At 42.5% G+C, this 27,640-nt stretch overlaps 1 protein-coding gene across 2 annotated transcripts in view; it reads right to left on the minus strand.

The window, feature by feature from the left end:
* The window catches only part of slc12a2 (solute carrier family 12 member 2), a 79,981-nt gene that overhangs the window by 33,431 nt on the left and 18,910 nt on the right, over positions 1-27,640 (minus strand). For both annotated transcript variants that reach the window (XM_056265539.1, XM_056265537.1), the window contains exons 2-10: positions 9,255-9,374; positions 6,385-6,460; positions 6,052-6,147; positions 2,692-2,831; positions 2,476-2,586; positions 2,281-2,389; positions 1,628-1,752; positions 1,445-1,529; positions 1,195-1,364 (exon numbers count right to left, since the gene is read on the minus strand). In XM_056265539.1, coding sequence (XP_056121514.1) covers positions 1,195-1,364; positions 1,445-1,529; positions 1,628-1,752; positions 2,281-2,389; positions 2,476-2,586; positions 2,692-2,831; positions 6,052-6,147; positions 6,385-6,460; positions 9,255-9,374 — 1,032 coding nt within the window. The remainder of the gene's footprint in view (positions 1-1,194; positions 1,365-1,444; positions 1,530-1,627; positions 1,753-2,280; positions 2,390-2,475; positions 2,587-2,691; positions 2,832-6,051; positions 6,148-6,384; positions 6,461-9,254; positions 9,375-27,640) is intronic.

Here is a 27,640-nt window from a genome sequence, read left to right on the forward strand (position 1 = left end):
TCTAAAAAAAACACATCTCTAAATGAAACCGACTTGAGATTGTAACTTCTTGTAATCATATTACTGTATTTTTTAACAAATAAAGAAATTGTTTGGAAAAAATATGAATAAAAAGGAAGTAAACACTGTAATCAACAGGGCACTCGGTAATCTGGTAAATTTGTGCGCACTAGGAATCATATTTTTTCAAAAAAAGACAAGCTAGCACTAATTTTACATAGAGCACAGTGAAAATGACATGAATATGGACAGTGGGCAACTGGATATAGCGAGCACAGTTTGAAATCAAGGGTTGAAGTTTGTCGACCGTGCGTCTCCAGTGAAGCTGATCTGACGGTCACGCACAGTAACACGACGATTGACTTCAGCATATCTGACAGCTGGATTCAACTAAAGTTTGTGAAATTAAATGTTTATTGGATATTGACGTTTAAATTATATAAATGCGCATATTGCTGAATGCTGACTGAAGGTAAAGAAAGTATTAATACCGTTTGGCTTTTTCTAATAATATGAAAGCAAACGCTATGATACTCTTTCGTATACAGTTTACATTCTTTAACAGTTCTATCCAGTAACGTATTTCTACAAAGCTGTTAAACAGAGGCCGTAAACGAATGAAGGCGGAGAATGTGGCCGCTGTGCTCAGGCGCTGCCATTCGCAGAGCCGTCAAAATAAAAGTCCCGATAATTACTAAGGACAAAAGATCAAGATCTCTACGATTCGCCTGAAAGTAGATCTGGACATCTTCAAGATCGATCACGATATAAAATCGTCAGATCGCCCACCCCTAGCATGTAGAGAATGACACTAGCAAACAAAAATACATAGCGCACGCACACAAATATAAAGTAAAGGCTGCCGCAAAACTCTCAAAGCTAATCATGGTACGTCCTCTTCCTTTTATAAGTGCTGGATACCTCATTTTGGCCAAAGTCTAGCACAGCGTCGATCCTGGAGTGCCGCTGTCCTGCAGAGTTTAGCACAAACACACCTGAGCAAGCTAATCAATGTCTTCAGGATTACTAATGCTAAAGGCAGGCGGGTTTATATCAGGGTTGGAGCTAAACTCTGCAGGACCGCGGCACTCCAGGATTGACGTTGCCTGGTCTAGCATGTGGAAGAGTCTTTGCATCAGGAGGCCTTAAAAGCAGCTCATAGTGTAGGAAAAGTGTCTGCTGTTGATGATGTACCTGAAAGTCATGGTGAAGGCCAAACTTGCAGGCAGACTTCCCTCCCTCACCCATTTGTCTGCAGGAATTGAAGTCATAGCCGAACTTACAGGCCGCATCAGTGCAGTTTACAATACCAGTGAGAGTGACGTTACTCTCAATGCCTGTGGCATCCCTCACGATGCAAGCACCTTTCAACAAAGCAATCAATAAATCAGAACACAACTCGTACAGTTCTACTTCATATGATGTGCGATCTAACAGCGTTTACCTGCAGAAATGGCCACACCGATGTACACGAGGCCCGTGATGAGAATGGCCAGAAGTGTTCCTTTCGGGATGGCCAGTTGAGGGTCCTTAGAGAGATTACACATATACAGAGATCTTGGCAGTGAGGAACTGTGTGTGTGAGGAACAGTAAACATGTGGTGAGGAAGTGAAAGGCAACACTCACTGCTAGATCTCCTGAGATGTTGGCACCAGCCAAAATGCCCGTGGCCGCCGGGAAGAAGATGGAAAAAACGGAGAAAAACGTTTCTCCTCGAAAGTCTGGGCCAAAGTTATCCGCAAAGATGCCAGCTAAAGAGAGGGTGGATAATTATGTAGTTACATTGTTAATGAAAACGACACATGGAAAATAATAAAACATTAAAAGAAAATGACCAGTAGCCTGGGTCAAGAATCTTGAACAACTGTTTCTTAAACGGTTCACATTAAAGACCAAAGTTTTAATTTGGATGTCAAGTGGCCTGCAAGTGGTCATTTATTTAATTAAAATGTGTTAATATTATACCACAGTATTATATTATACTAAAATCTCAGAAGGCTTGTTATTATAGTTCCTGCGTCTCTTGAATTTTGCTGGTTTCCTCCTTTCTGCAGTGACTTTATTCACCACACAAAACATGTTTATCAAATACCGTCGACTTTGATTCGACACACACCCTTTTACAGACATGAGAAGTGTAGTCTTCTCTCTGTTAAGATTTCGTTTATTTTGTCATGTGGTATCATTAAACATGAAGCATTGCTTTCTCCCTGCTGTCTGTGTGCCATCAGACAAACCAGCGGAGAACCACCGGGCTAGAGGATCAACGTCGCACTTACTGTCATAGCCGAAGAAGCCAAATCTCTCCTTGGACTCGACAGGGATGAACGACCCAATAAAGTAGTTGAAAATGGCAGTGATCAAAATGACCAAGAGGAATATCTGAGCCTATGAAACAAAACCATGTTGACAAATCATGAATTTGAAAGGTCAGAAACTGGCTAATGTTCAAAGAAACTGAATAAGTGTCCTGCCTTGGCCTCCCACTCCATGCCGGCCACTGAGATGCCCAGAAGCAGGATCACCGTAATGGTCCCAATGATTCTCACGTCATTGATCTGATCGAACATGAGCGCACCAGAACTCTAAACACACAAACACATTATGATCATGTTATCTACCATTCTATACACAATCATATAAAGCAATAAATGATGAGCAATGCATGAGAGAATATAAAGGTGTCTTACGGCGAGCAGCTCAACAACAGTCTCTGCAAAGCCGACGACGTACATGGCCACGGCCACAGCGTTGGCGAAGGCGAAGATCAGGCCGATGGAGCCGCCGAACTCTGGGCCCAGGCTTCGAGAGATCAGGTAATACGCTCCACCTGGGGAACACATGTTACAACACATCAGCTTTCAGAAGACACATCAAGCTTGATTTATGGCACCCTCGGCATTAAGAGACTTTTAAAAAATATTGTGAAAATCAAACCAAACATTTTTTTAAACAGTCTGTATTGATGTTGCGATGATTTATATAAAAAAATTATAATTACTTTAGCTGTAATGAAGTCATTCTCGAGTCATACAGTTCAAGTCAAGTCTCGAGTCATAGGATCTCAAGTCAAAGTCAAGTCAAGACATTTTCATTTAGTCAAGCAAGTCTCAAGTCCTTAAGTGTGCGACTCGAGTAAAGTCATGTGACTCGAGCTCCCCGCCTCTGATGAACAAACATTTGCATTTGATGAAGGTCATGAAGTTCAGTGCGAGGACCCACATGTTTTCTAAAGGGGATATTGCTTACTCACACATTTAATTATTTATTTTATATTTTACCCAGCATCATTTGACTGACAAATGCTACAGACTTTCACAAAACTCAAATCAGTGTGTGTGTGTCTGAAGGATCGGCCCCAGTGTGTGTGTGCCTGAAGGATCGTGTGTCTGAAAAGTGGCAGGGGCTCAGCACGTACCCCTGTGGATCATACTATGATTAAAATTGCCATATTAAAACCAACTCTAAAGATTTTTCTTTTGATCTCTTAAAATAAAAAAAAGAGCAGTGCAGCATCCGAACAGTTTAGAGAGCGCACAGGCTTGCAACGGGGGACACACTACTCGAATGAGGCTTACTTGACAACAGCAGTTCCTATCAAAATTTAATGAATAGAAAACAAAACAACCTTAAATAACGTATAACTCTAAAGGACCGGACACTGATCGGAACCAGCTGATAATCACAGATTGTAATGATGCAAAAGAGCTCAGGCACTGGGAGGCGAAAAGAAAAGGCTGAGTCTCCACTGGGCTTGAGTAAAATAATAATGCAGTTATGAGGTGTGTGCAATTAAACGACCTTATTACATAATTTCACTAATGGTAGATGCTGTTCAGTTTGCTCTCCTTCGACTCTCTGAACTCTTCCCTCTCCTCATAAAGCTCCAGTGAAGCGCGGCCATAGAGCAGACAAATAAGCAAATCAGGGCCCTTAAAACACAGTATAATAAACAGACATGGCAAAACTGTACCATGAGAACACATTAAAACAATATAACTAGTGATACCAATATCCTAAAAAATGAAAAAGGCAGGAAATGTGATTTATTATTATAAATTTATTGAAGTACAACAATAACGTGAGATGGGAGGGTCGGGGACAATAAATTCAAATTCAAAAACGAGTTTTAAAAAAAGCAAATCAAAACAACTCTAAAAATCTATTTTATGCAATATTGAGAACCAATTTTTAACTGAATCATGACCCCAAGCATCGATTATAAAAATTCCAAAAGATTCACTCCTATACATTTTTTTTTTTAAAGAAAGTAACCAGATTGAGTATTGGCACAGACTGACGTGAGCATTTAAGATCGATCTTATTTTTGAAAGTGTGTGTGTGTTTGAATTGGGGGGGGGTGTTTAATAAATTACTGGAATACCAGGGACGATTAGGCCTAATCTCAGATTAACGCAGTGACGAAGTATTAGCACATTCATACACACTATTCAAAACCTGCATGCAATGCTGAAAACGGAAATATGTCAAGTAGTAAATATGTCCTGCGAGTGTGGGAAAATGTAAATTATCTGGAAAGAGTGGCAGGGACAACTAAATATCCATGAGCATCTCAAACAAACCCAATCCTACAAATACACACCCTCCCATAACTGGGTTCATAACTAATGCCTGAGGAGCTCATGGAAAAATATTGATTTCGCTTCCACACGGAAACCAAAATGTTATCTAGTGCCATCACCCCTGTCTAACAGATGGAGGCCTGAAGAGTGGGTCAACTATCCATTTCTGACTCCAGACTGCCAGTGAACGGCTCCATCGCCTGAGAGAAACACACAGATCTCCAAACACTATTGAATTTCCCCTCAAGCTGTGAGAACTAGAAGCGTAGCGCCGCGCACCTTCATCTGTCGGGAGCTAATGCCAGAGCGGTTAGATGCGTCATCCACTCATGCACTCAGACCAGAACACACCTTAGTGGGAATAATTACATAAAAGAGACTATTACAGTTCAAAAAAAGACTACGCACCCCCCAAAAAACTAACACACCTCAGTTCTGAAGACTTCAGGGACAACACACAGGGCTTTCACACTGCACTAACCCCGGGGTACCGTCCTTCTGAACACAGCTCGCTTAGAAGCGGGGTTATGAAATATTAAATATGCAAATAAGGATGTTAACCCAGGGTTCGGGAATGTACAGTGACCCGCCATAGTCCGGCTGCGCTCCGGCTACACTGATGAGGGTCCACCGGCTCGTTTCCACCACAGAAGAAAACATTTCAAAAGATAACTGAGACTTTTTCATCTCACATTCTGACTTCATTTCTCTGAATTGTGAGATATAAACTCGCACTTGCGAGATGAAAATTATCTTTTAAATAAATTTAAATTTTATTAAGTTCAATACGAAGGACTTTTTTCCTCAGAATTACGAGTTTATAGATCACAATTCTTTTTAACACACAATTGCGACTTTATATCAGGCAATTATGACTTTATATCTCCCAGTTGTGTGTTATAAAGTCAGAATTGCGAGATATAAACATGCAATTCTGGAAAAGAAAAGCGGCAGGTTATGAATCAACCCTGTTACAATCATAATAACCATCTCTTATTGAACACTACTCCAGACCCCAAAGAACAGAATGACAAAACACTGCTAAAGTCTAAAAGTCTCCTCTTTTCCATTACATGCTTTATGTTGAGTGCAAAGAGGACTGTTGAAGATGAGCTTAATGTCCATAATGTGTAAATGATTAGTAAACCTCTAGTCGGTTACATGTTATTGCGTTTAGTTATCTGTTCAGAATCATGGGACAATTGTGATCTCTGTTTGAAACTACGTGCAGCTTTACTGGATGATTACAGAAATATCTGCATTAAATTCACATTGTGTCATGATTGATTCGATGTGTTCCTGTTTGAAGTGGGTATTTGATCATACAGACACCACATGACCATTTAGCACATGGTGAATACCTTTATCCAAACAAAGACCACTCAAAGGGTCCCTGTGTTATAACAAGTATCATCAGTGATTGACATGGATGCAGTGTCAATGCACACTTCATCTTTTATAGATTACCTCCTCGTACAAAGCCGTTGGTTGCGATGGCGGACGTCGAGCAGCCTGTGATGGTCGTCACCACCGTCGCCATTATAACAATGACGCAGGAGTACGCTGTGGAAATAAACGAGACGACAGTGAACATCTGTGCCGACTCACGGTTCCTCAGAGACCGCACTAAACACGAGTCCGGCTTCATCGGTGTCCTCCGGTGCGGGGCGGGGCGACTCTCAGCGCCTCACAGACACATTCAGCATGTGCATGACAGATGACTGCAGCTCGATGGAAAACACAGAAGTTTGCTTGTGAATTGAAGTGCTAATTCACACGGCCGACCAAAGTCAAACCTACCAATTCCAGCCTGGCCCACGATCCATGTCATTCGAATGAAGAGCATCACACCCCATATGTTTAACATGCAGCGCACCTGCACAGAGGAAGATGCAGTTTAGACTCATGCTGACAAGAACATCAACGGCCAAAGCCGCTTCTCAAACCTGGCCAGGGGCCGGCCGTGGCACTAGCGACCTCTGACCTCTGGACAGGAACCCATCCGTGTTTGAAGGAAAGCTGTGGGCTAAAGTCTATAGACAGCATGTCCATTACACCAGAGAAGAGTTATGGCTGTTAGAGTAACCGTCCCAGACCTCCAGAGGCGTTATGAGAACAGAGAGGTCATGCTGGGGAACCTTAAAGGGCTGGTTCACACGAAAAATAATATTCTGTCAGTAATTCTGTCATCTTCTCAGTTCTCGCGCATGCGTCGTGGCTCTCGTGAACTCACTCGAGGCCCAGTGTGTGTGTGTGTGTGTGTGTCGCGCCTCTCATGAACTCACTCGAAGCCCTGTGTGTGTGTGTGTGTGTCGCGCCTCTCATGAAGTCACTCGAGGCCCTGTAACTCGAGGTGTGTGTGTGTGTGTGTGTGTGTGTGTGTGTGTGTGTGTCGTAGCTCTCGTGAATTTACTCGAGGCCCAGTGTGTGTGTGCCGTGGCTCTCGTGAACTCACTCGAGGCCCAGTGTGTGTGTGTATGTGTGTCGTAGCTCTCGTGAACTCACTCGAGGCCCAGTGTGTGTGTGTGTGTGTGTGTGTGTGCCGTGGCTCTCGTGAACTCACTCGAGGCCCAGTGTGTGTGTGTGTGTGTCGCGCCTCTCATGAACTCACTCGAGGCCCAGTGTGTGTGTGTGTGTGTCGTAGCTCTCGTGAACTCACTCGAGGCCCAGTGTGTGTGTGTGTGTGTGTGTGTGTGCCGTGGCTCTCGTGAACTCACTCGAGGCCCAGTGTGTGTGTGTGTGTGTGTGTGTATTGTAGCTCTCGTGAACTCACTCGAGGCCCAGTGTGTGTGTGTGTGTGTGTGTGTCGTAGCTCTCGTGAACTCACTCAAGGCCCAGTGTGTGTGTGTGTGCCGTGGCTCTCGTGAACTCACTCGAGGCCCAGTGTGTGTGTGTGTGTGTGTGTATCGTAGCTCTCGTGAACTCACTCGAGGCCCAGTGTGTGTGTGTGTGTGTGTGCCGTGGCTCTCGTGAACTCACTTGAGGCCCAGTGTGTGTGTGTGTGTGTGTGTGTGTGTGTCGCGCCTCTCATGAACTCATTTGAGGCCCAGTGTGTGTGTGTGTGTGTGTCGTAGCTCTCGTGAACTCACTCGAGGCCCAGTGTGTGTGTGTGTGTGTGTGTGTGCCGTGGCTCTCGTGAACTCACTCTAATTAATAGTTGAATAAAGTCATTATTAGTTTGTTTTTTGCGCACAAAAAGTATTCTCATCGCTTGATAAACTTAAGGTTGAGCCACTGTAGTCACTCGGACTATTTTAACGATGTCTTTAGTAACTTTTCTGGGCCGGCAGATGAAATGACCTCGCAGCCTATAGTATGGAGGAGTGAGACAGCGCTCAGATTTAATAAAAAACATCTTCATTTGTGTTCTGAAGATGAACGAAAGTCTTACGGGGTTGAACAACATGAGGGAGAGTCATTACTGACAGAGTTTTCATTTTTGGGTGAACTATCCCTTTAACATTCAGTCGTATTACTGATCTGACGCTGTAGTTGTGTGAGAACTGAACTGAGCTGGGCGATGACATCATTTTTGCAGAACTGCTTTAGACAAAATAAACTAATTGATAATCTTTACAACAGAACTGGATCAACACTGAACTGACTTCAGCTGAAATGCATTATGTCACTGTTATCTCTGTGAAGCTGCTTTGAAACAGTCCGTGTTGTATTAAGCACTATAGAAATAAAGGTGACTTGTTTAAGTGGTTTATGTGATCTGTAAAGCATCTAAACGATCTTTTAGTGGCGTGCCTACTGTTCTAGGTGGATAAACTTCTGGTTACGTGTTACTTTTATTCAATTTATTCATTTAAAGATTATTACCGTAATTCGTGTGTGTGAGTTTGCTCCAAGTACATCATGTCCTTTTCTGGAGTCTCTGGGTTTACATGGTCTTGACAGCAAAGTTTAGAGATTATATATAACTTTACACAGATCAGTGTGTGATTCTTTCACACTAGCCTCATGTGAACAGTGTTTAAGCGACACTAAACAGCATGGGCTGTAATGTTCATTACCTGTCCTTGCACTTTCACTGTAAGAGCCTTACTCTACCTACAGGTTTTTATTTATTTGTTTAATAGAGGGAAGAGTTGATGTTTTTCTGAGGTAAGGGACATTACTCAGCAAAGGCTGTCCTCGAAACACACAACGCTTCAAACACTGAATGAATTCCTGCCGTGGTTTGAAAGACACTTTGGATGAAAATGAATTTTCACTTGTCGACACTATGAGAAGCTGTTTGGTGTCAAATGTTAAGACTGGGAAGGTGAAAATGAGGACAACTTCAAGGACGAGGAAGACCTGTCAAAATATTGACCAAAAGACAAGAAGCAGAGCAGATCTGTGATCCATAAAGCTTTTACTGGATTCAAACCCCCCCTCCTGTGTCATAATCTGTTCTGAGCAGAACCACAGCTTGTTGAGAGCATTAGCACAGTAAACATTACAACAGCATGACAGTTTAACATTCAGCCTCTAATATGAGTCTGTACAGGCAGCAGATCTAGCAAACTCATGAAAGATCAATTATCACCCACAGCAGGAACTCTCACTCATCAGCATTCCTGGCTCTTTAAACGGCTGCCACAAGTCACAAGTCAAGTGTCCCTCTGATTCAGAGGTTCATACATCATCCAGTCACCTGACCTCTGGTATACTCATCTTACCAGCACTCCTTTGATCCAGCCGAACTTCACCACCCCTTTGGACTCGGACGCCTCTTTAGCGGCGGCCTCCTCGGCAGGGGTCAGCTCTTCGCCGTTAGCAAACCCGTCCTCAAACGGCTCCTGCGATCACACACACACACACACACACACACACACAGGCATTAATACATCTGATGTGAAGGCTTCTCTATGGGATAGCATGCTGATCAACTGCTCTACACCCAAAGCCTCCAACCCTGCTCCTGGAGAGCTACATTACATGAAATGAATCAATTAAATTAAAGTAATGTCAGTGTGTGAGCCGTAGCGTTGTTAACCACCACACACACACACGTCGGGCCCCGCAGGTTTGAGGGCCCCTGCTGACCAAGCCGTTAAATCAGCTGATGACCTCAATTACATATTGCTTCCGTAACCAAATTTAGAAAGCTGCAAACACTGTTCCCGGGTCACGGTTTATTGTGAATAAGCCTAAATTAATCCAAGAAGAGACACGATTGCTTTAAATGATGAGCAGATTTACACTGCTCGATTCATGAGTCTTAATGACAGTTTTGAAGCGTCAGAGTTTCAATGGAGGCACAGAAATCTCCCAGATTTCATTAAAATAGGCTCTCTTCACATTTGTTTCCCAAAGATGCACGAAAGTCATAAGGGTTTGGAAGGGCATGAGGTTAAGTAAATGATGGCATTCATCTTTGGGTGAACTAACACTGGCTCAGCACCGAAGCAACCTCGCCGATCTGGTTAGAGACGGACGCGCTAGTGCTTGTCATTCATCACAACTGTGCAGGTTTTGTTCAACAACGTTTCATTTATGTTTCATTTAATACACGTAGGCCTAATACTAGGGAAAAAAAAATAGTATTTACATATTTAGTTTGTAAAATACGCAGCAATTAAAACTTCCAATTTGACACGTGTTTTATTCACGTCAGAAATGCATGGTGTAGGGAACTAAATACGTTATTACTTTATTCTTCTCCCAGATCACCAGCCACTTACTTTCATGTCTTTCGGGAGAAGCGGATGAATTTGCGTGGTGTAAATCCGACAACTCTGATTCTCTGCGCTGAAGAGCAAACCATTGCATGGTGTCGATCACCCGTTATCATTTAACATGATCATCATAAGAGTGTTCAAAAGACTAAACACAATCACTAATCACTATTTGAGAATAGGAATATCAGATCGGCTATTTCACAATAAGACGACACTCGTTCAAGCTCAAACCAAGAGTTGTATTTTCTCATAGCTAAATGGATTCTGTGTCATTCTGAATATTGAAGACAATGGACAAGACTCTTGATGAATCCAAAACCAAGGAGGTTTAGATCTTAAAGTTTAAGGAAGCGAAGTACCAAAGTGTAGACAATTTTTGTTATATACTGTACATTTAATTTACTCTAAACTGCATGTTTAAATGTCTCACTTCGATCCTGACTTTGCTTGGGGCCCCAAACGGTGAACCGGCCCAGTGTGAGTTTGCTCAACTACATCATGTCCCTTTCTGGAGTCTCTGGGTTTACATGGTCTTGACAGCAAAGTTTAGAGACTACATATAACTTTACACAGATCAGTGTGTGATTCTTTCACACTAGCCTCATGTGAACAGTGTTTAAGCGACACCAAACTGGCTGTAATGTTCATTAACTGTCCTTGCACTTTCACTGTAAGAGCCTTACTCTACCTACAGTTGTTGCGGTTTATTTAAATTACTCAAGGAAAAATGAATTCTCTTCATGTCACAGGGGTTCAAGGTCTGCAAGATAAAGGTCTGCTGGTAATGCTGTCGTCTGAAGGAAGATTTAACTATGTAGAAGTTGCACTAATGCAAGTGAAAATGAACTGTAAACATAAAAATCCTCCTGCCTTCGAGACTAGGCGACCCCTAACACACACATTGTTAGGTTACGTTTGTGGAAGGTCAAACGCCGGAAGAGTCCCTCCTCCACAGAAACAATGGCGTGACGAAAGCAGAGGCTCCTGGGATATATACACGACCCTGCACATCCACACAGAGCACACACTTTACAATGACAATGTGGGAACTTTACAACATCCTGTCCCGGCACACATAAAGCTGGAGCCCTGAGAGCCGAGCGCAGAGCCGGGGGCCGTATCGACATCTGCTACATCAGGGTCAATGAGGACGAACGCACAGACACATCTCTCATATCTTCAGCAAAGAGGAGCCGTGATCAGATGTGGCGTTCAGGCTCTGCTCACTCCACACCAGCACATATCTTCAGGATATTCGTTCCTGCAGGAAGGGCACGCGAGCTGACGTCCTCTTACTCGACCTTGACCAAATGAGTGAGTGTTGACAGGACTCATACGGGTGACATCGAGTTGTGATTATTGATAGCTGATGGCTTCAGGACATACTGTATTGAACATGTAATGTTTTTGGCAGTACTGTCCACAGAAATCACCACTAACCCTCGATGAATAACACAGAGACGGTGGGGGGCAAATAACACTCAGAAATTATTTGTTACCACACATACACAAATTGTGATTAGTGGTTAAAAAAAGCTTTTCAAAATCAAACACCATTCAACAATGACAGCAAATAATGTGAACTGATTCACAGCAGAATCTCTAAACGGGCTTCCCAGAACAACAAATGTTATTAATATGGGAAGGAAAAGTGGTCAACCTTTACATGGACGAGGCAGATGAACTGGGCGAGGGATAGAGGTCTGCTGGTAATGGTGGTGAACTGGGCGAGGGATAGAGGTCTGCTGGTAATGGTGGTGAACTGGGCGAGGGATAGAGGTCTGCTGGTAATGGTGGTGAACTGGGCGAGGGATAGAGGTCTGCTGGTAATGGTGGTGAACTGGACGAGGGATAGAGGTCTGCTGCTAATGGTGGTGAACTGGGGGAGGGATAGAGGTCTGCTGGTAATGGTGGTGAACTGGGCGAGGGATAGAGGTCTGCTGGTAATGGTGGTGAACTGGGCGAGGGATAGAGGTCTGCTGGTAAAGGTGGTGAACTGGACGAGGGATAGAGGTTTAGTTTAGTTTAGTTTATTAAGATCCCCATTAGCTACTGCAAAAGCAGTAGCTATTCTTCCTGGGGTCTATAGACTTCAACAACAACAAAAAAAATATTCGTATAACATAAAACCGTACATTATATAGACAAAAATGGAGTGTACACATTCTTACATAACCATACAACAACGTACTAAAAGAAAAAACAATAAAACAACAAAAACGACAGCTCTACAATATGCATTATCACAGTACACAGTTACAGCAATACTACTATAGGGTTAATAATTAAATAAAGTACCACATATAAATAATAACAATTATTCAAATGTAAATAAATAAAGTCTTAATCTTTTACGAAAATTCATAGCATTCATTCCCAAAATCAAGAACTGCGGAAGAGAATTCCATGCCACCATTGCTCTATACAGCACCGTCCTTTGTATAAGGTTAGTTCGACACAAAGGTAACAAAAAGCGACTCTCTGTTGACTGACGAGTGGAATATTGATGCACAGCACTAAAAAAAGACAGTCTGCTGTATAATACTTCTGGCATTTTTGTAACAATAATTTTTCTAACAAAATTAACAATACAATAATTAATCCTACTTTTTACACTTAACCAAACTAACCTAGTATTCAAGTCTCTAACACTAGTCCTAAAAGGGCAATTTAAAACTACCCGGGCTGCTTTATTTTGAGCAACTTGCAATTTTCTTAAGTTCATTTCAGTTGTACTTGACCAAATAATTGAACAATAATCCAAAAGTGATAGAACTAAGGATTCTACTAATATTTTCATCACTCGATTTGGAATAAATTTTCTACAATGCTTAACAACTGCCAGACTCCTGCCCATTTTCAATAATATTTGATTTATATGACTATTCCAATTTAACAAATTATCAACAATCACACCGAGTAGCTTTGCCTCCGTAACCTGTTCTATCACAATACCCCCCACAGTCAGACTCAACACAAGCGGATCTTTTAACAAATACTTGGATCCCAGCACCATACATTTACTTTTCTCTGCATTAATCACCATATTATTGTCCCTAATCCAATTTTCAATTAGTTTCAGTTCTACTTGTAAAACTTTGTTAAGTTCAACAAGGGTTTGCGCGGACGTGTAAATTGTAGAATCATCTGCATATAGGGCCATGGTGGAATTCTCTAAAACAAAAGGCAGATCATTCGTAAAGATAGAAAACAAAAGCGGCCCAAGGCAACTCCCTTGTGGCACACCACAATCGAGAGTCTGTATATCAGAATTACTCCCATTAAATGTTACAATAAACTCCCTATTGGCAAGATAACTTTTAATCCATTCAATAGCAGATGTTTCAAAACCATAACAGATTAACTTTTCCAACAAAATTTCATGATCAAGTACATCAAAAGCAGCACTCAGATCTAACAATACTGTTCCAACAATTTTTTTATTTTCAATATCTTTTATCCAATCCTCAGTTATCTGAGCCAAAGCTGTTGTTGTAGAATGTTCCTTCCTGTATGCATGCTGATAAACAGAATTTAAATCATTTATGCTAAAATACATACTTATTTGTTCATAAACAATTCTTTCTGTAATCTTACTCAGAATAGATAAAATACTAATCGGTCTACTATTTTTTCCCGACAGTGGTTCCTTCTTATTCTTTATAAGTGGCATAATTTTAGCAACTTTCCAACTAGTAGGACAAATGCCTTTCTCTAAACTTAGATTTATTATATAACTTATAGGCCTAGCAATTACATCAGCTACTATTTTTAATAATTTTGCATCAAGGTTATCAGCACCTGATGGTTTCTCTTTAATTACTTTTAATAAACTCTCAACAGTAGTAGTACTTACTCTTTCAAAGTCAAATTTGCATGCTTTATTTCCCATTATTTTATTACATATTGTTCTATTATTTAAATAACTTTTTTGTTTCAGATTCATACCTTGTCTTAAAGTTGAAACTTTATTCTTGAAATAAGAACTTAAATGATTTGCAATATCACTGGGTTTAGTCAAAAAGGATCCTTCAACTTCAATAAAAGATGGCACCATTTTAGCTTTTCTTCCCATTATTGTATTAAGCATACTCCAAATTTTATTACTATCAGATTTAGCCTCTTTAATCTTATTTTCATAATAATTTCTTTTTTTTGTTCTGTTTAATTTAGTAACAAAATTTCTTAATTTCCTATACTCATTCCACAGGACACTATTACCTGATGTGATTGCTTCAGCCTTTAATTCATTTCTCAGCTTTATGTGCTCCTTAAGTTCTAAATCTACCCAAGGAGCAGCAATGGTTCTTACAGTTATTCGTCTCAATGGTGCATATTTATCCATGATTGGCATTATTGAGCTAGTAAAAGCCTCTAAGGCTCTATTAGGATCATCCTCAAGTAATATCTTTGACCAATCAACATTTCTGACTTCTTCACAATAATCATTTTCATTAAAAAATTTAAATATCCTTTTAACAATAATTTTCTGCCCTGATTTGGGAACCTTGGTTTTCCTATTAATTGAAACTAAATTATGATCACTAAAGCCTACCGGCATAGAAATTGCTTTTGAACATAAATCTGCGGCATTTGTGAAAATTAAATCAATACACGTAGCTATTTTTGTGCCATCAGATCTATAAGAAACTCTAGTTGATTTTTTAACAACTTGTGATAAATTACAAATCTCTGTTAATGAAAGCAACTTATTTTTTAACGAACAGTTTTTCAAATGCCAATCAATATTCAAATCTCCTAAAAAATATATTTCATATTTTGTATCACAAACTCTGTCTAACATAGTACAAATCTTATCTAAATAAACTATGGGTACATTCGGTGGTCGATAACAAACACCAATTAGAACAGGCCGAAGATGTGGTAACTGTACTTGTAACCACAAAGCTTCTACACCCACACAACCAAAATCAGCTCTAATTTTTGCAGGTATTTGATTTTGAATGTAAATTGCAACCCCACCACCATATGCATTTCTATCATATCTATACAGATTGTACCTATCTATATGCAATAGTGAATTGTCTATATTTATATCCAAATGAGTTTCTGATATTGCCAGAATATGCAAATTATTATTTATTAGAGTTTCTGAAATATCCTGAATCTTATTTCTCAGACTACAGACATTTAAATGTGCTATGCGTAACCCTTTAATATTTAATCTATCTTTTACCATAATCGTTGTATCTGATTAAACATCTGTCAATAGTAGAGCTGTACAAAAACAATAAATAATATCTAACAGAAAAGCATACAGACGAACCCACATAGAAACATACAAACAACCAAAACGACATAGAAACATACACACACACACACACACCCACACTTATGCACACCCCACTTATGAGCAAAACCAATTAGCAGCCACGCCATCTCCAGACATAAACATAAATTATTTTCCCATTACTCAGCGGTAACGAATACATAAACAAACTTATCATCATTAGTTATTATTAGATGTTCCATTCAACAGTCTCACAAAATTCTTCCTGCTACCTCTTATCAAGCCTCTTCCTTGTTTTGTTTGTCCAACTCAGGTTCTATGACCGTCTTTAGATATGTCTCTGCAGCTAGATGGTTGGAAAACTTTTTCGTATCTCCTTTGAAAGTCAGAATCAAGGTGGCAGGGTGAATTATGCCATGCTTAACTCCCGCACTCCATAGCTTCTTCCTCACGTCCCGAAAACTCGCTCGTATTTTAGCCATCTCCGTCGAGATATCTGGAAAGAAGCGAAGTTTCATTCCGCGAAACTCTAGTACCCTTTCTTCTTTCGCAATCCGCACAATCTCATCTCTCACCACCAGCCTCTGCAGTCTTACTATCATCACCCGTTGCCCAGAATTACTCTTAGATCCAACACGATGCGCCACCTCCACCCCTGGCTCAAGCTGAAGCTTATCACTGAACAAGTCTTTTAACAGTTGAGACATATAACTTGTAGGATTTCCTTTCTCAACATCAGCGGTCAGGCCCATAACACGGACATTATATTTGCGATTGTAACTCTCCAAGCGCTCAGTTTTTTCCTTGAGTTCATCATTATCTTTACGTAGGCTTTCATTTACGCCCTCCAGTTTGGTTATACGGCTATCGAAGCTACACAATGAAGCCTCTATTTCACCAATTTTTGTAGCACAAACAAGCACCTGCTCCTTAACAGCATTAAGCTGCGGTTGTAGTCTATTAATCGCCTCATCGAGCTCCTCTCGCATTATCCTGCGAATCAGAGAGGTTAATTCTTCCATATTAGCCTCTTTAGCTGCCATGTCTGTTGCGATCACCTGCTGAGCAAGGTCCACTTCTCCGTGCTTTGTTTGTGCTTTTCTCTTCTTTGGGGGCATAGCATACGACGAACCTCAGGTTATTAAACAAATTTCATGCTCGATCAGAAAGTCATTTGTCATTACCACAGTTTTTGTCAAGTTTGTCGGAGACTGGCGTTATCCGGCATGCCTAGCCTTCGCGCATGCTCACTGCTCCTTTCGGGTCTGCTGGTAATGGTGGTGAACTGGGCGAGGGATAGAGGTCTGCTGGTAATGGTGGTGAACTGGACGAGGGATAGAGGTCTGCTGGTAATGGTGGTGAACTGGGCGAGGGATAGAGGTCTGCTGGTAATGGTGGTGAACTGGGCGAGGGATAGAGGTCTGCTGGTAATGGTGGTGAACTGGGCGAGGGATAGAGGTCTGCTGGTAATGGTGGTGAACTGGGCGAGGGATAGAGGTCTGCTGGTAATGGTGGTGAACTGGGCGAGGGATAGAGGTCTGCTGGTAATGGTGGTGAACTGGGCGAGGGATAGAGGTCTGCTGGTAATGGTGGTGAACTGGGCGAGGGATAGAGGTCTGCTGGTATTGGTGGTGAACTGGGCGAGGGATAGAGGTCTGCTGGTAATGGTGGTGAACTGGGCGAGGGATAGAGGTCTGCTGGTAATGGTGGTGAACTGGGCGAGGGATAGAGGTCTGCTGGTAATGGTGGTGAACTGGGCGAGGGATAGAGGTCTGCTGGTAATGGTGGTGAACTGGGGGAGGGATAGAGGTCTGCTGGTAATGGTGGTGAACTGGGCGAGGGATAGAGGTCTGCTTGTAAAGGTGGTGAACTGGGGGAGGGATAGAGGTCTGCTGGTAATGGTGGTGAACTGGGAGAGGGATAGAGGTCTGCTGGTAATGGTGGTGAACTGGGCGAGGGATAGAGGTCTGCTGGTTATGGTGGTGAACTGGGCGAGGGATAGAGGTCTGCTGGTAAAGGTGGTGAACTGGACGAGGGATAGAGGTCTGCTGGTAATGGTGGTGAACTGGGCGAGGGATAGAGGTCTGCTGGTAATGGTGGTGAACTGGGCGAGGGATAGAGGTCTGCTGGTAATGGTGGTGAACTGGGCGAGGGATAGAGGTCTGCTGGTAATGGTGGTGAACTGGGCGAGGGATAGAGGTCTGCTGGTAATGGTGGTGAACTGGGCGAGGGATAGAGGTCTGCTGGTAATGGTGGTGAACTGGGCGAGGGATAGAGGTCTGCTGGTAATGGTGGTGAACTGGGCGAGGGATAGAGGTCTGCTGGTAATGGTGGTGAACTGGGCGAGGGATAGAGGTCTGCTGGTAATGGTGGTGAACTGGGCGAGGGATAGAGGTCTGCTGGTAATGGTGGTGAACTGGGCGAGGGAACATGAAATTGAAACAAAATTGAAACAAACAGCCGTACACCAGGTCCCGTTCTCTTCCTCACTCCATCGAGCAGTCAAATATCCCAGTATAATCACCACTGGCCACGGGACTTGCGATGTTGTGTGATTCGCACATCTCCTCCAACACTTCTCAGTCTCTTCCTCGTGATCATCCCACGTTAGAGAAGTTAATAGGCAACTACGCATGCGACCACAGCCAGCAACTGTAAACACTGAGAAAACATTCTAATAAAGATAGGAAAAACACCAGTGTTACAAGTATATAACAAGCTATAACTCCTTTAATTTTAACTGAGTGGCTCTACTACAGTGTTAATCAGGTCAACACAATCCAGTTAGTTCCTCATGTGACAGTTACAAGCACATCTACATTTAACCCTAGATTTGACTGAACACCTATTGTCTGTAAACTCCACTGAGCAAGACTAACACAGCAGTGACGAGGTGTGTGTGTGTGTGTGTACATTCTGGTGACCAGCCAGCGGTTCCCCACGAGGGAAATGGGTTAATAAACATACTAAATTATATATTTTTTGAAAATGTGAAAATGCAGAAAGTTTCGTGTGAAGAGTAGTTCAGGCGTCGGGTCTGGGAATAGAAAATACAGTTTTGTACAGTATAAAAATCATTATCCCCACAAAGACAGCGAAACAGAGTGTGTGTGTGTGTGTGTGTGTTATCCCCACAAAGACAGCGAAACAGAGTGTGTGTGTGTGTGTGTGTCGAACGGGTCACCGGACCCGTTCGAGCTCTCAACAGCTCCTGTGTGTGTGTGTGTGTGTGTGTGTGTGTAATGTTTTCCATTTTTGATATTGAACGTTTTTCCTGCTGAACAGCGCACAGCTATAGCACCCCGGCGTGGCACGCGTGTCATGTGACGGGCAGCGTCACCGGACCCGTCCGTCAGCAGGAGTGCTCCGGCACGGGTTCAGCCGGGATACGGCCAGGACATGAACACGCTGCTTTGTTCGAGCTCTAGAGCTTTCAACAGCTCCTCATGAATCAGCGAGGCTCAGTGAGGGGCACGTGAAAGACTAGACACACACACACACACACACACACCAGGCCTGTCCTTCAAGACAGTCCCACTCAACGATCTTACATGCATACTAGAGCTGCAAGATTCTGGATAAATAAGAAATCAATTTCAAATAGAGAACATGATTCTCTACCAATTCTGAATACACTAATGACAATATTATGTAATTTACTAGAGGTTCTGACAAAATGTTAATTGCTACAGTATAGGCTGAAAACACAGCGAGCGTCACGTGTGTGTGTGTGTGTGTGTGTGTGTGTTCCATTCATTCACCCAGAGACAAGCAGAACATGCAGGATTCATATTTAAAAAGTTGTTTTGTGGCTATACAGTAAATTCTGTTGTTCTGACTGGCTTCCACGGTTCCCGCATCGCTGAAATCATAGGGCGCTCTTTAATGTCAGGCGCAAAAACTAAGTTGTAACTTATGAAGTCTGATATGGCATGAACTGATGAATCATTCACAATAAGACCAGGAATATGAATTTAAAAAGTAAATAGAGTCTTCCATGTCTTCTAATAACTCTGAACATCTTATGAGCTGTAATTTGTCGATTGCAGCCCTAACTAATCTGGAGGAAATGAAAATCAGGAGATTACAGCCAAGCTCATGCCTCGTTTTACAACCGTTTGCCGTCTTAAATCCTACAATACAGACTGTAAAACAGGACTCATGAACAGCACAAACAGTGTGTATGGGACAGACCTCCACACGTCACACACAGACTCTAGTCAACACACTTCATTGGATCATGTGTCCTACATCTGTTTGACTGACATCCTTCATCTTACCAAAGCCAGAAGTGTTGCTGGCGCTCCAGTGTGGAGGAGTGATGTGTGGCAGACACCAACCGGCTGAACAAACTCAACATTCAGACCATGGACTGTAAAACAATATGGCGTAGTGTAGGCTTGCCGCGATAGACGGTGTTGACGGTGTTACCGGTTTTAAGCCCCATCACCGGTGACATCACTTTCCCACCGTGACACCGCGATGTCTTGACTTTTTTAAAGTATTCGTTTTTGCTAAAATATTTATTTGAATTAATAAAAAATAATAATTATCAATTATTTAGTTCAGAAGAGAGCATACATTATAATTAAAAACTGAACTGCGCAATGCGTGCCAAGAGCCAGTCACGTCACAGATCAGCAAGCATCAGGAGTCCATTTAGCACGTGTGGAGATGAGAACGAGTCAAATTACAGAAAAGCAAGATAATGGCGGAATGTGTAATTTATTTAGGCCTGTTTTATTTTCTTATTCGTTAATAAACGTTTTATGGTTCTTATTTGTTTGGGCCCACAGTTTGACGATTTTCAGCCTATGCATGGGGTTATTTTTATTCGTTCGTTATGCTAATAAAAGTTCTGTCTATAAATAAAAGTTTTATTATCAGCGAGCCGAGTTGTTGTTTTTTTGTCCATTCAAGCAATTGACGCTGAATTGCCAATTGACGCTTATTTCGAAAGTGAAAGTATAACGCGCATGCATTTAAAAGCTATTTAACCCCCCCGCCCCGCCCCCCACGGTGACACCGGGATTACCGGTGTTGTGACACGTCGATTAACCGGTGGGAAATTTTCCTCACCGCGGCAACCCTAGCGTAGTGTCCGTGACGTCACCCGTTGGTTCCTGAAGAGCATTTCTGAAGCCCAAAGTGGGCGGAGCCGGCCACTCCCGGATTCGCTGAGGTCACGTGACGCTAACACACAGCAGACGAACGGCTAGCAGTGACATCAGCGGCAATCCACCTGTCACTCAAGTGGCCACGCCCTTAATTATGCACAACTTTAAGGCTTAATATAATTTAAACGAATTAATTATTAAAAAAATAAAAAAATAAAATAAATTCAGTCGTCATGAAGGGCAAAATTAGCTATATAGACTAAAACCACTTTTTTGCACCAGGCTGTAAACGCTACTTTCTGCTGTAAAGTTGAGCGTTTACACACGGGGTCTATGGGATCGCCTCTAGAGGCCAGTCGATGAACTGCAGTTTACGTCACTTAGAGAGACTGGAAGGTTGCGCTTGGTTCATACAGAGAAAAAAAAGAAAAAAAAGAGCATTTGCACATACATGTGCCAACCCTGAGTGAAAACTTCCTGAATTAGTCAATGTACTCATTGCTTTAACAATGGTATTACTCCATGAAAAACAACATTCAGTCATTTGTCCTTTTGGACATGCTTGTGTTTAGTTACAACATTCAATCTAAATTACTTTGTATTTGATTATAACCTTTTCAAGTAGAGTCAACCACATCTAAATGAAACCTTTATGAAGAAATGTAGTGAATGGTTAAGTTAATCCAGATGACGTCTGAGGTGTGTGTGTGTCTCACCTCCAGGTGCTGTTCTCACACACACTCGCACGTCACGCTCCACAGAGAGAACACACAGGCCTCAAGAAAATAAAACTGCTCTCCTGTCAACTGCAGTTTACCCAGAGACGTGCTCAAATACACAACATGCATGTGGTTCAACATGTTTTTTTGTTTCTAGCCGTTAGCAAAACAGAGTCAATGACACAAGGTAGCGTGTGTGTGTGACTCGCGTTGGGCTATCATGAATCCGCACATTTAAAAGGTGCTCATCCCTCAGAATGCAGCGCTGTACACATCCAGCAAACGCGTGCCGTTCTGGATCAGGCTTCAGTGCTCATCTCTTTGATTGACGCAGTGAGTTTGCTGACATCACTATGCATCGGCTCCACTGTGGCTGTGGCGTCTGCACACCGGCACAACACTAAAACAACAGGAACACGTCCACGGCTCTCACACACACACACACAGCTGTGCTCCACTACACTAGAGGCTCACTCACACACACACAGCTGTGCTCCACTACACTAGAGGCTCACTCACACACACACACACACACACACACAGCTGTGCTCCACTACACTAGAGGCTCACACACACACACACACACACACAGCTGTGCTCCACTACACTAGAGGCTCACTCACACACACACACACACACACAGCTGTGCTCCACTACACTAGAGGCTCACACACACACACACACACACACACAGCTGTACTCCACTACACTAGAGGCTCACTCACACACACACACACAGCTGTGCTCCACTACACTAGAGGCTCACACACACACACACACACACACAGCTGTGCTCCACTACACTAGAGGCTCACTCACACACACACACACACACACACACAGCTGTGCTCCACTACACTAGAGGCTCACACACACACACACACACACACAGCTGTACTCCACTACACTAGAGGCTCACACACACACACACACACACACAGCTGTGCTCCACTACACTAGAGGCTCACTCACACACACACACACACACACAGCTGTGCTCCACTACACTAGAGGCTCACACACACACACACACACACACACAGCTGTACTCCACTACACTAGAGGCTCACTCACACACACACACACACACACACACAGCTGTGCTCCACTACACTAGAGGCTCACACACACACACACACACACACAGCTGTGCTCCACTACACTAGAGGCTCACTCACACACACACACACACACACAGCTGTGCTCCACTACACTAGAGGCTCACACACACACACACACACACACACACAGCTGTACTCCACTACACTAGAGGCTCACTCACACACACACACACACACAGCTGTGCTCCACTACACTAGAGGCTCACACTCACACACACACACACAGCTGTGCTCCACTACACTAGAGGCTCACTCACACACACACACACACACACACAGCTGTGCTCCACTACACTAGAGGCTCACTCACACACACACACACACACAGCTGTGCTCCACTACACTAGAGGCTCACACACACACACACACACACACACAGCTGTACTCCACTACACTAGAGGCTCACTCACACACACACACACACACACACAGCTGTACTCCACTACACTAGAGGCTCACTCACACACACACAGCTGTGCTCCACTACACTAGAGGCTCACACACACACACACACACACACACACACAGCGGGCGAACGACACACATCCTCATCGACTGATTTCTCTCTCTCTGCAGTTCAGTTACTGAAGTCTCTGAACGGGAAATACGAGCTGCTGTCTCCAAACTTGATGATTCGACCATCCAAATTAAGTCATTTCCCACTAAAACCATTTAAGTCAAGTCAAGTCACCTTTTTTTTACAATACAGAGTGTGTCAAAGCAGCTTTACAGAGATAACAGGAAAATAAATGCAACAAAGTTTGTGTCTAGAAGAAAATAGCGTCATAGTCCTGCTTAAGTAAGTTCAGTGATGGTTCATTTCTGTTGAAAAAGTTATTATTTTAGTTAATTTATCAATATATATATATAGCCGCTGTGGAGAAAACCGTGATGTCATCGTCCAGCTCAGTTCTCGTATAATGGTTAGATCCGAATAAAGCCATCCATTCAACAAATAAAACTGAACTTTGAACTTTAGTTGACATACGACATATGTAGCGTCATAAAACTGACACGTATAAATACCATGCCATAAAAGTTATGTTGCAAAATGTCCAACAGTACACTACGAATAAAATAATCTAACTAGCAAAAAAAATTATTGTAAGTTTGTTATTTTGTGACTAAAGACACACTAAACATGTTTCTAACAAAAGTGCTATTGTTGACCTTACTTGGATTCAAAAACTTGTCCAAATGTTGTCCTAATTTGATAAATTAAGCAATCTGAACAAACAATTTTGTTGCACAATATTGTGCAAGTTCCCAGCATGCATTGCAGCTTATAAAAATGCTGTGGTAACTTTAGCTCTGTCCACATACCCACACCTTTGACCACTCGTCTACTGACACGACAGACTTCCTGTATCGGCCCGAGTGCTCGAGGCGGCGTGAAGACTGCAAGTGTGTGTGTAGATTACTGATGCCACACACTGTAAACACTTGCATATTTTGCAAGCCAAAAAGACCTTTTATTTTTTATTTTCAATACTTTGTGTTTTAAAATTAACTTCTACATGTGTGTTCAGTAGGCGCTATGTAACAGAAGACAGTTTTAAAAGTGTGGTGCTTCTAAGTGAGTGATAAAAAGCAGTTGCAAATGTTGTACAAAATAACACTCTACTTATCTATCACCCTGTTTTACTACCAAATGATATGTATATGTGTTGACGGCAATCCATGCCAAACGGTTAGTCTGTTCAGTGCCAGATCTACTAGGCAGACTGAAACTAGTTCAGCTACTCCTCCATGACAGCGCTCACGAGAAGTCCCGCCAGCTTCTCTACACACACACTAAGCTCAGGCATGAGCGCACTAGTGTCCTGTCCGCAGCGAGCTCTGAGGGACCGTCACACACACTGTCCTCTCCAACACTCAGCCATGGACATGAAGGGGTGTTGTGCTCTGGTGTTCTGGGACGCTCCTGAGATGTGGGCGGTGTGTTCCCAGGGACGGATGCTGATGGGCTAATCTTAAAGTAAATAACATCATTACCATTAGGGTAAACAGGAGCCCCATTTTACCCACGCGCCTCCGAATGCATCATGGAAAACAATCCCACCACAGCTTCAATTAGTGTGTGTTGAATGGGTCGCTGTTCATCACGGTTTAAAGCTCAGATCATGGGAATGAGCCAGGAGCACTTGGGCCCGTCCCGGATCGGGTCCGGCTCGACAGAGGCGCAGAGGGACAGCACGCACACACACACACCGTCTGACGTCACACACACGCACAGGAGCAGCACATCTCTCAGATCGGCCACATGTGCACTCTGGGAAATGTGCTGACTTCCTGTGCGTGTTTACTTATCGAGCTACTAGCACACACTCTCTGTGGGGGACGGGGCTTTAAACGTCAGCAGAGGTCAGAGCGAGATTGCTGGACTTCACCACATCTGGCTGTGGAGAGGCTCCGTCGGGCTGAACCGGAGGACGCTTTCATGGATGTAAAGCCCTGAGGAGGACTTTAATTTACCATCAACTCCACAATGAGTCACGCCACACAAAAACTTTACAGAACCAGTCAATATATCACACACACTAACATATTTGAGGTGGTTTTGTTAGTGATAATTAATTCTAGTGTTAAGCAGGGCTGCCCTCAACTAAAGGTTTTTCTAGTCGACTAGCAGTGGTTCTTAAAGCGATTAGCCGACTAACCATGTGCATATTAATAAGCCATTCAAATCATAATAATGAGCCTGATATATATATATCATAGGGCTGGGCGATATGGAGCAAAAAATATATCTCGATATATTTTGCTATATCTCGATATTCGATATATATCTCGATATCTTTACAGGAAAATGGATGTGAATACAACTCAAAATATAGGCCTACAATCAATAGAAAATTAATTTTCCATAACAGAATGTAACCAAATGAGAAAAATTAAGCACAGGGCCTGAATTTCGTCATCATTATTAATCACGTGATTCATATACAGAAACTGAATAAAGTAATCAAATGGAAAATAACACAGTAGTATTTTAGTCCTGAATAAATTAAATGCATAGGTTATTAATCCTGATTCCTTTAATTTAAAGCTATCTTTTGTTGTATTGACAACAAAATTAATGACAGACATATATGGCTGCCGTCACTTTAAGAGCTAGTGCACGGATCCTGTGTTCATTATATGTTTAGAGTATACTCACGACGACCGAAATTGACAATTTTGCGTGTTAAAGCAATATAATCCGCGAAAAATAACTTTTGTTACTGGCCAGCTGTTCTTAAGGCGGATTTTCTATGAATGTGCGCATAGAAAATAATCTCTCAGAGAGCGCGCGAGCACTGATTAGTTTAAAATCGCTTGAATGTTTAAACTGGTAAGACTTAAAAAGACGTGCAAATGGTAAACTTCAGTCACGATGCACTGCTGGCCCGATTGTGCGAGTGAATATCCATCATGTCCCGACTCCTAAACGCGAGTGTATGTTATGGCCGCAGCGCTTGATGCTTGCCTTGCACAACACATTATGAGAGAAGAGAAAGAAGACGCGGCACCGCTGAACACTCACGCTGTTTGTGAAATTGCGTCTGGCAGATAGTTGTTAAAAGAATGATTTGATTTTATAATCTGTGTGGATTACGATTGCGGGAATTTCCCGCATTATAAATGGGAGACCTGCGGGAATGATTAGAATTATGCGCAATACCCGCGCCGAAATTCGAGCCCTGCAATAGTTTAAAACAAGACGTTTGTAGTAGCCTTCTGATTACTGGAGTCCATTAATCGAACTTCCATGCCTTCAGTAATTATATATTGTAGTATGTAGGCTACCAATTTACTAATGCAATTAATGCTCACACTCGGTTTCTCTCGTGCTCTGTCGCTCGCGCGCAGACACACTCGGAGTTCTGTAGCCTCCGGGCTGGTTGCGGATGAGACAATTTTTGAATGAGACAACACGCGAGGTGAGGGGGAACAAAAGCAAGGAGGCGGGGGCGAGCACAGCACAGAGAAGGCAAACAAGCAAAGTGGCGAAATCAGGATTAAAAATAAACAATATATCGATATATACGATATGTCAAAATCCATATCGTGTTTAAAAAATATCTCGATATATTTTAAATATCGAGATATCGCCCACCCCTAATATATCATAGCCTAATCAGCGCACACACAGCTTGCCACAGCGCACCAGTTGACATCGCCTTCTATAGATGTATTTCTCATGTCTGTGAGGCAAGTATACACTGAGTGTGTTTTTTTAAGCGCTCACGTTCACAGAAACCGAGACGGCAGAACGTTCATCCTGTTTTATTTATTTTACAAAGCCACAGCGTTTTCTTGTTATTGTGAGTTTCAAATGATGTATTACTCTTACCTGTATGACCAAAACACATTGTATTCTAAGTTGAAAAAATGCAAGTGTTCCTCATTTGTAAGTTGTATTGGATAGAAATATCTGCTTAATGAACATTTCAACTGTCTCAACTCTGGCCGTTTCATTAGACTAGTTTCATTATCCGGTTACATGAGAGTAATCGGACTCTGATCTAACCTTCAGCACAAACACAGTTATTAGTATGTGAATAACACACCTGCTAATAACTGATAGATCTGCATGGCAGCCATGTTGGGAAGGTCAGAGCCCGTAAACATGTGAACTGAAAGGGATTAGACAAACACTGTCTGTGACGGGCAGTTTCTTAAAACCGTGTTTGCAAACGCATCGGCCTTGATTTAATCAATGAAAACTAACCGGAGAGAGACTGAAAGTGTTTGTATCAGGTAAAAAACAACATTAGACAAAAGGAAAGTGGTTTCAGAGCCAGAGCAGGTCGTTACATGTTCGCCTGAATGTATGAAGGCCAGTTATAAGGCCAGTTCTGGATTCCTCGATTTGAATCTAAGAAAGTAAAAAAGCCTTGGAGTTCACGGATGGTTTCGAGGTTTCTCCACTCCTCCGGTATAAATATGAAGAGCTCAGTGGCCTGCGAGGTAAGCTCATCCCATTCAACAAAGCAGCTCATTGTTGCTGGATCTACTCGGGCCGATCACAGCTGTAACTGAGAACGATTGAGGAGCCCCAGCGAACCCACAGCGCCCAGTCCAGCTCATTCAGCGCGCCAGCGAGCGCCAGGGCTCATCTCCCACAATTCATTCATAAGAGATGGAGGAAAAAAAATGGAGTATTACATTTCAGTAAGAGATCTCTTAAAAG

The sequence above is a fragment of the Rhinichthys klamathensis genome, unplaced genomic scaffold (genome assembly GCF_029890125.1).
Source record: "Rhinichthys klamathensis goyatoka isolate OS25496 unplaced genomic scaffold, OSU_Roscu_1.1 h1tg000236l_1, whole genome shotgun sequence".
NCBI lineage: Eukaryota > Metazoa > Chordata > Actinopteri > Cypriniformes > Leuciscidae > Rhinichthys > Rhinichthys klamathensis.